General features: G+C 34.1%; 1 protein-coding gene and 1 long non-coding RNA gene across 9 annotated transcripts; both read left to right on the top strand.

Moving 5' to 3' along the window:
• The first annotated feature begins 1,283 nt into the window (after positions 1-1,283).
• Positions 1,284-4,178, top strand: LOC110897722. 8 transcript variants are annotated; one of them, XR_004876137.1, is made up of 8 exons: positions 1,284-1,822; positions 2,248-2,796; positions 2,887-2,970; positions 3,063-3,170; positions 3,250-3,351; positions 3,460-3,522; positions 3,665-3,751; positions 3,830-4,178. It is a non-coding gene; the product is annotated as an uncharacterized LOC110897722 (long non-coding RNA). The 8 variants fall into 8 exon arrangements; XR_002568902.2 differs by having other exon boundaries at positions 1,286-1,822; positions 2,248-2,676; XR_002568900.2 differs by having other exon boundaries at positions 1,287-1,822; positions 2,248-2,631.
• A 5,838-nt stretch (positions 4,179-10,016) lies between these two features.
• LOC110900735 (zinc finger MYM-type protein 1-like) lies at positions 10,017-12,569 on the top strand. The gene has a single exon (XM_022147604.1). It carries the CDS (start codon positions 10,017-10,019, stop codon positions 12,567-12,569), a length of 2,553 nt encoding a protein of 850 aa, XP_022003296.1.
• Positions 12,570-13,303: the final 734 nt, after the last annotated feature.

The raw sequence follows: 13,303 nt of genomic DNA on the forward strand, positions 1-13,303 counted from the left end.
TTTTTTATGCTCAAATATTCAAAAAAAACGATATGATATAATTCATAAATTCAAGCAAACGTTTAACAATAATGATATGATATAACCCATAAAATTAAACAAAAGTACAACCAAATACATCAAAGATAAAAAAACATATGAATTATGGATGTGAAGGAGGTGATTGGTCGATTTAGTGGAGTGGGAAAATCCGAAATTAAATAGTTTATGAAAAGGTGAAGGTAATGGAGGAAAGTGATTTGGAAGGAAGGGAATAAAAATTACTTTTCATTCTTAGATTTGGGGTGTGGTATAAAGCTCTTAAAAGCTTTATCACATCATATGTGTTAACATTAGTGTTATGTAACATAGGGGGTTTTAAAGCTCATCTCTTTAATTTCCATGCAATGGTTTAAAGCTCCTTTAAAGTCCCATATTAAAAAAATACAAAATAAAAAAAAAGAAATAAAAAGGAAAAGATTTGATTAGTTGAAAAGAATGGGCCCCACCTGCACCCCTTTAGCGCACTCGTTAGCACCGTGGCGGAGAAGGGGTGGCGCCCCCTTTTAACATGTAGGGAGTGGGTGATGGCGTCATGGGGCTCCATTATTGATGATGTGGCGGGGTGACGCTAAACCACACCCTGTAGCCTTACAAATTAAAATTTAACTAATAAAATATTCACATGTAGAAAGGGCAATGTGAAACTATAAAATTTAATTTATATAAAATATCTGATTATATGCGTTCTACAAGAATATAAAAAAATTATATTAATAATACATGTTATATAAAAATAATACACACACACACACACATATATATATATATATATATATATATATATATATATATATATATATATATATATATATAGGAATGTTCAAATGAGAAGAATTTTTTTGTAAGAAGAAAAAAGAAGAAGTTTCAATCAATAAGAATTCTTTATATTACTTCATTTAATATTTGTATTTAAATTTAATTTTAATATAAGGGTATATTGGTAAACTTACATAAATCATTAATTTGTATTCTTCCCCTTTAATAACTAGCTAAATTAAATTTGTAACTCTTTTTCAAAATATATACTTTTTCCAAATTAAAAAACAACTTAATTTAAAGTGTAGAATAAATTATATATATACATTAAACCCATTAAGTCTAACCGCTTTCTAAATCGATATCCACCGTCAGATCATGCTGAGATGAAATCTCAGCCGTTTAAACTCCCAAAAATAACCGCTATGATGGCGGTTCAGGGCGGTTCTCGGCGGTTTTTTTTGCTAGCATTTTTTTCTGCCCACATTCCCACGTCCATCCACAAAACTAGGGCAGATGATTTATCAAGTGAACAATTTTCTCTTCCAAAAATAACTGTAAATTGGGTAGTTTACGGCAGTTGCTAAAATTGTTCCTAATTTCCAGGCTTTTAGCTAAAAAATAGCATCCACTCTCTCCTAATTTGCGGTGGTTTACGGTGGTTTCCTGATCGTGGAGACTTTCTCCGTCTTTCTCTGCTACTGCAATCGTATACTATCTCCTTTATATTCCACAAAAATTTCAGTATTTCTATGACACAGACATTGATCGTCCAACTAATAGTCGTTCTGAATAGTACGAACGACCTAATCCTTCTTCTTCGGGGCCACCTTCAGAGTGATAACAAGCGTCGTGGTACAAGCCCTAGCCCTCCTCTACCTCCGTATCTTGACCGTCATGGTGGACACTCTTCATCTCCTCAAAAATCATCTCCATTTACTCCGTTTAAGCGGTTCTGCACAGACAATCGCGGCTACGATGGTCGTGGCAGGCCTTGCTAAGGTTTCGGATCTGGTGATAAAAGGTTTGATAACGATTTTAACCATTTTGTTCTAGTATTACATTATCTATTGGTAGAAATTAGTAAAATTGTAGTTGCTATATCCAGTTGCCTCGAAATGTGACCAATCTTGCTTGGAAAACTGATATTTTCTTCTTTATATATTTGATTATTTTCATAACAATGATCGTTTATGTGGTTGTTCAGTTCTATTCAACTCAAATTATCTTAATTCTGTAATATGCCTTACAAAATTCGTACTCAATGGAGCTTAATATTGAAGAGGGTTACCGCGGTGAAAACGGGGATTTATCAACATGAGGCAGATTCTTCTCTAATTTTATCATTTATTACTTTAATCAGTCAACTTGAATAGTTGATTAGATAATTAGTTGGTTGTTTAACAAATTCAATACTGTATTGCTATAATTTAATGATTTCATTTGCAGAAACATTGATGTATTTATAATGGAAAGAATTGATGGAGAACAAAGATTATAGAAGAACTGAAATGAAGATGACGATTTTGAATTCAAAGCTTGAAGCATGTCTTTTGCTCAGTTTCTGTATCTTTATCAATCCTCGACCGTCCATTTCAATTTGATTGTATATCAAGATAATAAATGACTTTTGAATTTTATGTGTACCAAATGTGTTTGATGAAATGCCGTGAGATTTATTATGACCAATAGTTTTAAGTTACATTAGTGGCTCATTTTTTTTTCTGTTTTGTCTTAAAAGCTCCTGACCAGCAATTTTTAAATTTCAGTTGGAGAAAAGTGTCACCTTCCAAACGTCTCAGTCAGGGGCGGTTTAGCATGGGAGTCATTCAGGTGCACTGTATCTTTCCTATTTGCCTTTGATGCAAGTTTTAGGCTGTGAGTTGTTTAATTTTAATGATACGTTCTCTTATGACATGAATTTGGGTTGTTTTAGTATCTATTGTTGAGAAATGTGAATTTTAGTTTAATCTCTGGTGAGTGAAGAGAAAGTATCATGTATGTGAGATGAGTTTGATTATTTGAATGATGATCTGGCGTATTGCTTTATATTGTTTTTGAGTTAATGTGGTGTCTTTATTATTACAGATTCATAAGAGTAAAAAGGAAAAGGAGGTCTATGATGAAATGATATACAAGAGTAGATATTTCAAGGTTCTTATCAGTGATCATGTAATTATTCGTTATTATTGTTAGAAAATTTTTTTGATTGTTATAATTAAGATATTTGCATTATTGAATAACATAGATTTTTGTCTTTTAAGTGTTGATATATTAGTAGGCATGGAAGCTAGGCACAAGGAAGAAAATGATCACTAACTGATCAAAAAATTGGATGAACAGTTCATAGAAAAGAAGTAGAACCTGATCAGGTAAGAATTATAACTCTAAATTAGATGTTGATTTTTTGCAATTATATTTATTAACTAAAATTTAATCAATTAATTGTAGGAAAAAGGTGATGCTTGTGACATGTGTGCTCGCCCATCAAATAGACCAGAAACACATGAAGAACTTGCATAAGACGACAAAGAGCGATTAGAACATTTGGAGGTATTTAATTTGACATCTAGATTAAAAATATGCCCAACATCACTGTTCAGATAAAAGCAAATGTTGTTAGACCACTTGCTAAATTATCAAGATTTGTGTCATTTTCAGGCAAAGACGTTAATGGCATTTCTACAACTAACTTGGGTAGATTCATCTTGGTTAGAAAGAATGGTACGTTGTTTTCTTTCTTGCTTTACAACCGGGAATGTGATGGTGTATCTTAAATCTATTTTACCCATATTTATTTTTTATTTTTGATAGGTATGGGAATTGAAAAATTAAAAAAGATAGTGATTAACAAGTTTATTGACAGGTATGTGATATCATCCACTGGTCAGCCATGGGAACTATCTTCATTAGTTTCTCTTGACACAACTGAAAGAATGTCACCATCTTATAGGTATGTTAACAACAATTTATAAAAAAATGTTAAAAATAAAAATAGACATGACTACACACACGTATTTGATTGTTGCAGGACATATGAAAGAGAAACTCATTGATGCGGTTCATATTGGTGACATGAAAATCCAGACAAGAGACGGGTCAAATGGTTGGTAATTGCAAAAGTTATCAAAACTCTTTGTTGGGTTAATCGGTTTGTTCGCGGGTCACAGGTTAGCAGGTTAGCAGTGAGCTTTAACAGGTCAGTAGACCTAGTCTTGGTCTCGGTTTGACCTGGTTCTGGGGGGATATGGACCAAGTTTTTACATTTGATGTTTATGTGTTTATTACAAATAGGATAGCAGTGGTTTTTCTATGGTACACTTTAACTCTGGCTGTATTTGTTTCAAGCAATAAAGGAGTAATAAATTCATTTTCATTCTTCTGCCTATTTACAAACAAATAGTGATGTGTATTTTGGGACCTGAACCAACACTTTTGAATACAAGATATGGAGAGTTTTGTCAAGTTATGCATCATGATACATATGCATTTGATTTGTGCCTACTGTTAAATTATGCATCATTGAATTTGTTCTTAAATTCTGTTAATGTTTGTTCTTTAATTCCATTAGTGCTTGTATTTTGACTTATAAATTGTTGAATGGTAGTTTCTTGGGTTTTTTTTTTTCTGTTTTGAATTATAATATGCATTTAGTTAATTGCACGTTTGATCACATGGCTCGTACATTCTTTCATAAATTGTTAACGTACTTATCTTCTGAAGAAGACAACGATGATGATCTTAATGTGGATGTCGAAGGACAGTGTATTCGCAAACGTCCTAAGTTTATTTAACGCGATCATATTCAAGAATGAGTTTTAGTGGTTTGAAAAGAAAAAAAGAAAAAGTTAGATGGTTACAACCTTTTCAAAAATGGATATGGAAAAGAAGAGAAGGAGAAGCGTTCCCGAACACCCTCAATATACATTATCTTTGTTTGTTACGTTGTTAGCGAAAGCCGTCCAACGGACGGGTATTAAACTAGTTACTAGTTGTGTAGGATAAATTACGAGTTGTGTAGGATATATTTCAAGGTGTGTAGGATCAATTTCGACTCTATAGGATAAAATTCTATAATGTGTAGGGTATATGTACGAAAATTATGATATGTGTAGGTTTTGTAGATTATATGTAGGACAATTAATGATTAGTTTACTAATTAATTAAAGAGAGAAAAATTAATGATATAAGTTATAAATGAAATAGCATTTTACTAATATGCCCTTTCTTCTTTTTCTTCTCACATTAAATTTCTTCTCAAATGAACCTTCCCCTATATATATATATATATATGGTCATAATTTAGGGAAAACGGTGAAAAGTGTGAGAACAGTGAGAACGCTTATGGATCGTCAGATCAAAACAATCTATGGACAAGATTGGCGCGGTGGTGTTTTCGTAAATAACATCAATTTTATTGCTTGGAACGTGCTTCATTAAGGGTAAAAATGGTAAACATCGTTTCTCCATAAATGCCATTAAATATAAAATGCCAACTAAATACAAAACGCCAACTAATAAAAAATATTTTTCCTACATGGTTTTTTCTGTGTTTTAGTTGGTGTATTTTATGATCTTAGCCTACAAAAACGCCATTAAATATAAAATGCCAAAATTGAAAGATGGGACGTGTTACATACTTAACAGATAAAGCTGAGCAAAACAAGAAATACAAACAGTAATAATATCCCGCCTAAACTACGCGCCAAAGACATCCTATAAACAGAAACCTCTGCACCTTCCATTAATCAAAACAAAAAACAAACGCCATGGTTTCTAAATACCACTCACTGCAAAACGCCAAAAAGTTAAAAAAAATTAAAGATGACAAACATCGTTTCTTGGATATTCAATATTGTTCTGCATGAAGCTTCACTGAACGGATTGTTAGCGGGGGGGGGGGGGGGGGGGTAACTCAATAACATTTTGCTACATGAGATGAAAAATTTTTCAAAAAAAAAAGAGACTGATGATAGACATATGTCATTTTGTGTGCTTTGTTCTTGATGAATATTTGAATGGCATGTAGAGACCGATGACACTGAAAAGTGGGATGAAGATAAAGATGAAGTCATGAAGATAAAGATGAAGACCAAACAAAAAAACCCACATCATTTTGTCTCCAAACATCCACAAAAAGCCACTTCAACAACAAAAAACAATAAATCACACCCAAGCCAAAAACGGCATATATTTGTAACGGTTCTTGTAGTTTCAAAGAAGAATGAGACTGATGATAGTGAAGATTTGGAAGAGAAATTCGATTAGGATTTTAATTTATTTTTTTCGCTTCTATTTTTTTCAGTGGTTTGTTTTCTAATTTTCCTATAAAAAATACATTATTTCTCTAAAAAATTGCTTGTAAAACGCCAAGATGTCACAAACGCCAAACTCTACAATTATAATAAAATTTGTGGCATCTTGGGGTTTTACAAGCATTTTTTAGAACAAATGTATAAAACAAATTTGCAAGAGAAACAGAACAATGTGCCATCTTTGTCTAAACGCCACTAAAAATACAAAACACAAAAATCTAAAAGCTGGGACGTGTTACATCCTTAACAGATGAAGCTGAACAAACAGTAACTACAAACTGTAAACTAAAACGACGGAAACTTTATTACTAACATTATAATTAAAACCCACTACATCGGTACTTGAATTTATTAATCTTTTCAAAAACGCCATAATTGACTCTCACGTTATAGGACTGCATCCTACATAGCGGCAAAAAAGAAAAATAATTATATAAGTAGAACAGGTAAACAAAACTTAACACTCCACATATTCTCTAACACGCCACACCTTGACTAAAACGCCAGAAAAACTTAAAAAACTGGCTCAAGTTATTGCATGGAGGTTTGGTAGGTCGGAGAAATGTTTCGTCCTAAAGTTCTCTGACAGGAGAAGGGTGAAAATCAAGATAATCAAGGTCATACTTAAGGTGAAAGAGGCACTCCCCTAAGAGGAGAGTCCCCTCTCTTACGCATAACCAATCCTCGTGTGCCACGTCAACTCCCCTCTTAAACTCCCCTAACACCCTAAATTGATGGCGGCACTCCCCTCTTATGGGACTTGGTTTTTTATTTTTTTTTTGTTTTTTTATTTGTTGTAATTATGCATGTTTATAAAAAAATATTAATAAAACCTAAATAAAATTTAACAAAAGACATTTCAAAGTAGAAAATAATAAATAAAAATTAAATTCAAACTAGAAAATTAAAATTACATTCAAACTAGAAAATAAAAATTACATTAAAACTAGAAAATATAAATTTTAGAAATCGCACGGCCACCCGTACTTGTTAGCGATGTCGCGCTTTCGGGCGAGGATGAACAGAAACATATTTGGCGGAGCATCGTTGTGCGGCTTGAGGAATGTTTTCATATCTCGATCGTAATTAGTTTTTCATCGTCTCGCGTTGTTCCGATATGAGCTCGCGAGCCTCCGACTCTCTTTTCTTCCTCAATTAAATCGCCTCCAATTCCATTGCGTGCTTCGCTTCTTTCATGGCGGTGTACTCTTTGAATTGTGCCGCCAACTCGGCCGAGCTTCCCTCGGACGATGTCGCTTGACGCTTGTCTCGCCGTTGTGTTCTTTGTGGCGAGAGGTCTTCGTTCATATCGGGTATGGAAAGTTCCACGTCAACGGGCTTTCTTTTTTGTGCTGAACCTTCCCCTTCCTCACCCAACAATGGGACTTGGGCCCATTTGTCGTGTTTTCGAACGACCTCCCACGCCTCGACATTTTGAAAACCGTTCGGAAATCTCTCTTTAAATTCTTTTAAAGCGACTTTCATCACGTCGAGATCCTTACATCCGCTTCCTCGTGTGCGATCCTACATATTATAAAATAATAAGTGTTAAAAAAATATGAACTTAGTAAAGAAAATTAAAAAAATATACAATGTTAAAAAATATAATTTTTACCGCTTGTTGGTATAGGCCGTTGAAAAAGTTTATTTTCGTCATCATCGGGCCCCATTTAGACCGTACTTGATGCACGGTCCGGTTACTTCCACCGACGGTGGCGTTAAAATGATCTAAAATCTTACGCCAAAAACTATCGCGGTTTTGTTGATTGCCCTTCTTTTTGTTGGTACAACAATGTACCCACGCCTTCGCCAACGCCTCTTCTTGGACCTTTGTCCATTTTTCGCTCGCCATTTTTCCCTTTTTATCCGGAGCGTCATCTTCTTCGTTGCCCGCGTCTTCATCCACATTATATTCATCGTCCTCGTCCTCGTCGCCCAAATTTTGAGTTTCGGGCACTACCTCATCGTCCTCGTCGTCGTAAATAGGTAGAGGACGTTCAACATTTTCTCGTGTAGATGGAACTTGTGGGGAACGAAAACCATATGGGTCGAAGGCGGGGGATTGAGGAGGAGCATCCATTGATAACAAATTTTGAAAATAGCCGAAATTGGGTTGAAGGTTGGGTGGTTGGGTGTTGTAAAAGGAGGCGTGTGAAGGTTGTTGGAAAAAACGGGGGTTGTGAATATATCCGAATGGGGGTTGTGGTTGTGCACTTGCACCGCTCGAACCACCACGAGACCGTTGCGAGCCCCGTCCCTTAGTTTTTTTCTTGGCTTCGCGGGGTTGGTTCTCCATTGCTCGGTTTGAAGTGGGTGTGGTTTGAAAGTATAAAAAATTAGTGAAGTGGGTGTGGTTTGAGAATATAAAAAATGAGTGAAGTGGGTGTGGTTTTAGAGTATAAAAAATTAGTGGTGAGTGTGGTTATTTATATTTATTAAAAAAGTGATTTTTTTTTAAATTTGACCGTTTAAAATCCGACCCTCAAAAGTCGTGCCATTCAACGCGGTGAACAACCACCGAAACCCCTCCCCGAATCGGGTCCCCGCGGTGATGGCGGCGGTGTTCCCGATCGGGGAATGGGGTCACCGAACCACTCCCCGCTTGGTGCTCCGTTCACCCTTAGCATGGATGAAGCCGTTCAGATGGATATTCTGGCCCCTGGGGTTCCAATGGCCGACGATTGTTAAAGAACTCGAAAGGTAACAAGAAGATTGAAGAGAAAATTTCTAGCAAATGATGATGATAGTGACGATACTGGTCTACCAACAGTTAGCAGTTGGGGTTTGGATGAAAAAACAAGAACGGTTAAAGTGACTTATCAACATGGGGTGAAATATTCATTGCTGATGGAAGAAATGCTAAAGACAGAGAGACTACATCTTCTTGAACAACTCTGTGATTTAGCACCTTCAAACGATGCAAGATCCAGGGTTGTTACGATATTTAAGCATAGGTTGTAGCAAAGACGAGACGACATAATGGCGTTATACGCCAATGCAAAACATGATGATGATGAATCTGAAGAAAATGATGAACAAAGCGATGGGTACATCTCTGATGTAATCCCATATATCAGAGCCGGCCCAATGGGCTTTGGACCCTAGGCACAAGCCTAGGGCCACCCAAATTGAAAGGCCTCAAATATTTTGTGGGTTTTTTATATTAATAGGCCCATTTTGACTTTTATTGAAAACAGCCCAAATGAAAGGCCCGAATTTAGACTTCAGAGACTTTCAGTTTTGAATAAACCCAACAAAAAAGGCCTCATAAAACACGCAACCAGTTATGGAAGAACCAAACGTCAGGCGGCAGGGCGGCTATGCTGTGCATCGAATCAAGCGGGGATGATGAAATTGGAGACTGAATCGGCGGTAAGTAATGACTAACAACGGCTAATTTTCCTCTTTTACATCTATATCTTCACTCCGGTTATTCCAATTTTATCACATCTATATCATCTTCTTCGACCGAATCGTTCAGTGGCTGAGTTAAATATCAGTTGTACTTCGATTTGTTGAATATCAGTTGTACTTCGATTTGTTGAACTAATTTGTTTTTCTACGAGACGTCAGGCGGCTGAGTTCTTGTGGCAGACGTTGAATCGTGCGGCAGTTGTACTTCGATTTGTTCAGTGGCAGTCGTTGAATCGATTTGCGGCAGTGTGGTGTGTCACAGGTTAGATCTGATATCCTCATTCTTGTTGCTATTTTTTCTGATTCAATTAGTGCTTATTTGTTGAACTGATCTTGTTAGTTGTTATTTAGGCTGTTAGGCACTAGGCTTGGTCAGTTGGTTGTTTGTTGAACTAATTTGTTGTTGAACTGATCTTGTTAGTTGTTATTTAGGCTGTTAGGCACTAATTTGAACTAATTTGTTGTTTAGGAAATTAGGGTTCGTTACCAATGTCAAATCGAATTAGAACTTTTGAATCCGGTCATTCAAAAAGGCTAAGAAAACGTAAACAAGAAGCCTTAATTGAATCACAAAAGGGAGCACTTCTAAAATTTTGTACACCTACAAACGATGAACCTACAAATGTAAGTGATACACCTACAAACGATGAACCTACAAATGTAAGTGATACACCTACAAACGATGAACCTACAAATGTAAGTGATACACCTACAACTAATGAACCTACAAATGAAAGTGATATGCCTACAAATGATATAGATACACCTACAAATGATGAACCTACAAATAACGATACACCTACAAATGATGAATTTACAACCGATGAAATACCTATGAATTTTGTTGATCCAAGTCAATGGAATAATATTAGTATTGATCTAAGAGATATACTCGTAGAAAAAGGTCCGATTAAAATTCATGATTACGATTTTCCACAAGATGAAAACTCAAGAAGCTTTAATACATCTCACTATATGCGAACATTACCAAATGGTGAAACGCTAGAAAGAAAATGGTTGATTTATTCTATAGATTTAGATAGAGCGTTTTGTTTTTGTTGTAAATTGTTTAACGTTAATCAATGTACTAGTAGCTTAGCTAAAGAAGGTAATAGCGATTGGAAAAATATTAGTAGTAAATTAAAAGAGCATGAAAAAAGTAAAGTACATATTAACAATATGAGAGCATGGATGGAATTAGAGATAAGATTGGCGAAAAATAAGACAATCGATAAACAAAATCAAAATCAAATAAATAAAGAAAAAGAACATTGGAGAAATGTGCTAAAAAGAATTATTGCCCTTGTAAAGAGTCTTGGTACACATAATTTAGCATTTCGTGGGACAAATGAACAATTGTATGAAGAAAGCAATGGTTTATTTTTAGCCGGTATTGAGATGATTGCAGAATTTGACCCGATAATGCAAGAACATGTTAGACGCATAAAAAATAAGGAAATTCATAATCATTATCTTGGACCCAAAATGCAAAATGAACTAATACTTTTATTATCAAATGAGGTAAAAACAAAAATTATTAAAAAGGTTAAAGAAGCTAAATATTTTTCAATTATTCTTGATTGCACACCCGATATAAGCCACAAAGAACAAATGTCCATTATCTTACGATGTTTAGATATTTCGCCAACTTCAATAGAAGTTAAAGAATACTTTTTAGAATTTTTAATAGTGAATGATACAACCGGTAAAGGTCTTTTTAATTCTATTATTGAGGAACTTAATAGAATAGGACTTAATGTGGATGACATTAGAGGTCAAGGTTATGATAATGGTTCGAATATGAAAGGAAAACATAAGGGAGTACAAAAACGATTGTTAGAAGTTAATCCTAGAGCCTTTTATGCTCCATGTGGTTGTCATAGTTTAAATTTAGTTATTTCTGATATGGCTAGCGCTTGTGACAAAGTTCAAGATTTTTTTGGAACCATACAACGTATATATTCTATTTTTGCATCATCCACTAAAAGATGGAAAATTTTACAAGATAATATACCTTTTTTAACTCTTAAATCATTATCACAAACACGTTGGGAAAGTCGATTAGAAAGTGTTAAAGCGATTAGGTTTCAAGCTCCAAAACTAAGAGATGCATTAATGGATTTGTATCGTGATAGTACCGAGGCTAATGTTAAAAGTGAGGCTAAATCTTTAGTTGAAAATGATTTGGAAAAATTTGAATTTTTATTAGCGATGGTTATTTGGTATGAGGTTTTACATGCTATTAATGTAGTTAGTAAAAACTTACAATCAAAAGATATGTGTATTGATATTGCTATAAAACAACTAGATGGACTTATTATTTATTTTAAAAAGTTTAGGGATGAAGGATTTGAAAATGCTATGATTGAGGCTAAAGAACTTGCTTTAAAGATGGGTATTGAACCTAGTTTTCGTGAAAAACGTGTTATTCGTAGAAATAGAAGATTTGATGAAAATGTTGATAATGAGACTTTGAAAACTCCTATTGATTGTTTTAGAACGGATTACTTTTTATACATAGTAGATCAAGCTAGTGTTTCACTCGAAAGTAGATTTGCTCAGTTTAAAGAGTTCGAACAAATTTTTGGTTTTTTGTTTAGTATAAAAAAGTTAAAATCTTTAGATCAAAAAATTTTAAAAGAGAAGTGCATTTATCTGGAAAAGTTTTGGAACTATGATAATCATATTGATATTGATGGTTTAGATTTATTTGACGAACTAAAAATGCTAAGAGACATTATACATGTAGAATCTGACACACTTACCAATATATTAACTTATATTAAAAACTTTAATTCTTTTCCAAATGCATATATCGCCTATAGAATTGTGTTAACCATTCCTGTAACCGTTGCTACTGCAGAACGTAGCTTTTCCAAATTAAAACTAATAAAAAATTACTTAAGATCTACAATGTCACAAGAAAGATTAAACGGTTTAGCTATTATGTCAATCGAAAAAGATTTTTTAGAAGAACTTGATTACGATAATTTCATCAAACAATTTGCCTCGGTTAAAGCTAGAAAAATAGATTTTATTTAAACATGAACTATAATTATAGAAAACATATGACTTTAAAAAAAAAATTTTTAACTACGCCAATTATAAACTTTTTAGTTTATAATTGCCGGTCCCAAGCCCGGATAAAGGAGGAGGGTTTTTGTTACTAAATATGGTGAAAATGATAATTTTGCAAAAGGGCCACCACTTCGTAGTTCGATTAGGGCCTCCGAAAACGTAGGAACGGCTCTGCCATATATAGAAGACTATTAGTTTGTTTTGATCTCTTCTTATTATAATCTAGATCCTCCCCTGTGTAGAGAACCTTAACAAAATTTGATGAACTTAGCAGAGTTATTCAACTTACATTTGATGAAACAGTTTATTTACAATATTTTGTAAATGAAAATATAAGACTAGGAAGTTCTTTAATAATAGCATGCTATAGTTATTATTTATTTAATTCATCATGAGGGAACGAGTGTGTTACAGTTCAACAAATTTCGTAGCACATTTCTTTTTGTCCTTTCACGCTATTATTTACCTTTTAGTAAACATACCTTAATTTGACCAACATTTAAGCCATTTGTTGGATTGTTTTGCTTTCACTTGACTTGATATGAAACAATAGGCACAAATCTAACCTCTGTTGACAAGAATATGCATTATAGCTAGCATAGGAACCCACTACATAAAATATCCTCAAAAGAAAAAAGTGCCTTATGTTTGAAGTTGAGAACAACCAACGATTGAGATGAAAAGACACACATAATCAT

The sequence above is a fragment of the Helianthus annuus genome, chromosome 13 (assembly GCF_002127325.2).
Source record: "Helianthus annuus cultivar XRQ/B chromosome 13, HanXRQr2.0-SUNRISE, whole genome shotgun sequence".
Taxonomy (NCBI): Eukaryota; Viridiplantae; Streptophyta; class Magnoliopsida; order Asterales; family Asteraceae; genus Helianthus; species Helianthus annuus.

Bases quoted from the DNA above. Each gene is read 5' to 3' on its own strand.
- LOC110900735 (XM_022147604.1), top strand. From the start codon at position 10,017: ATGTCAAATCGAATTAGAACTTTTGAATCCGGTCATTCAAAAAGGCTA.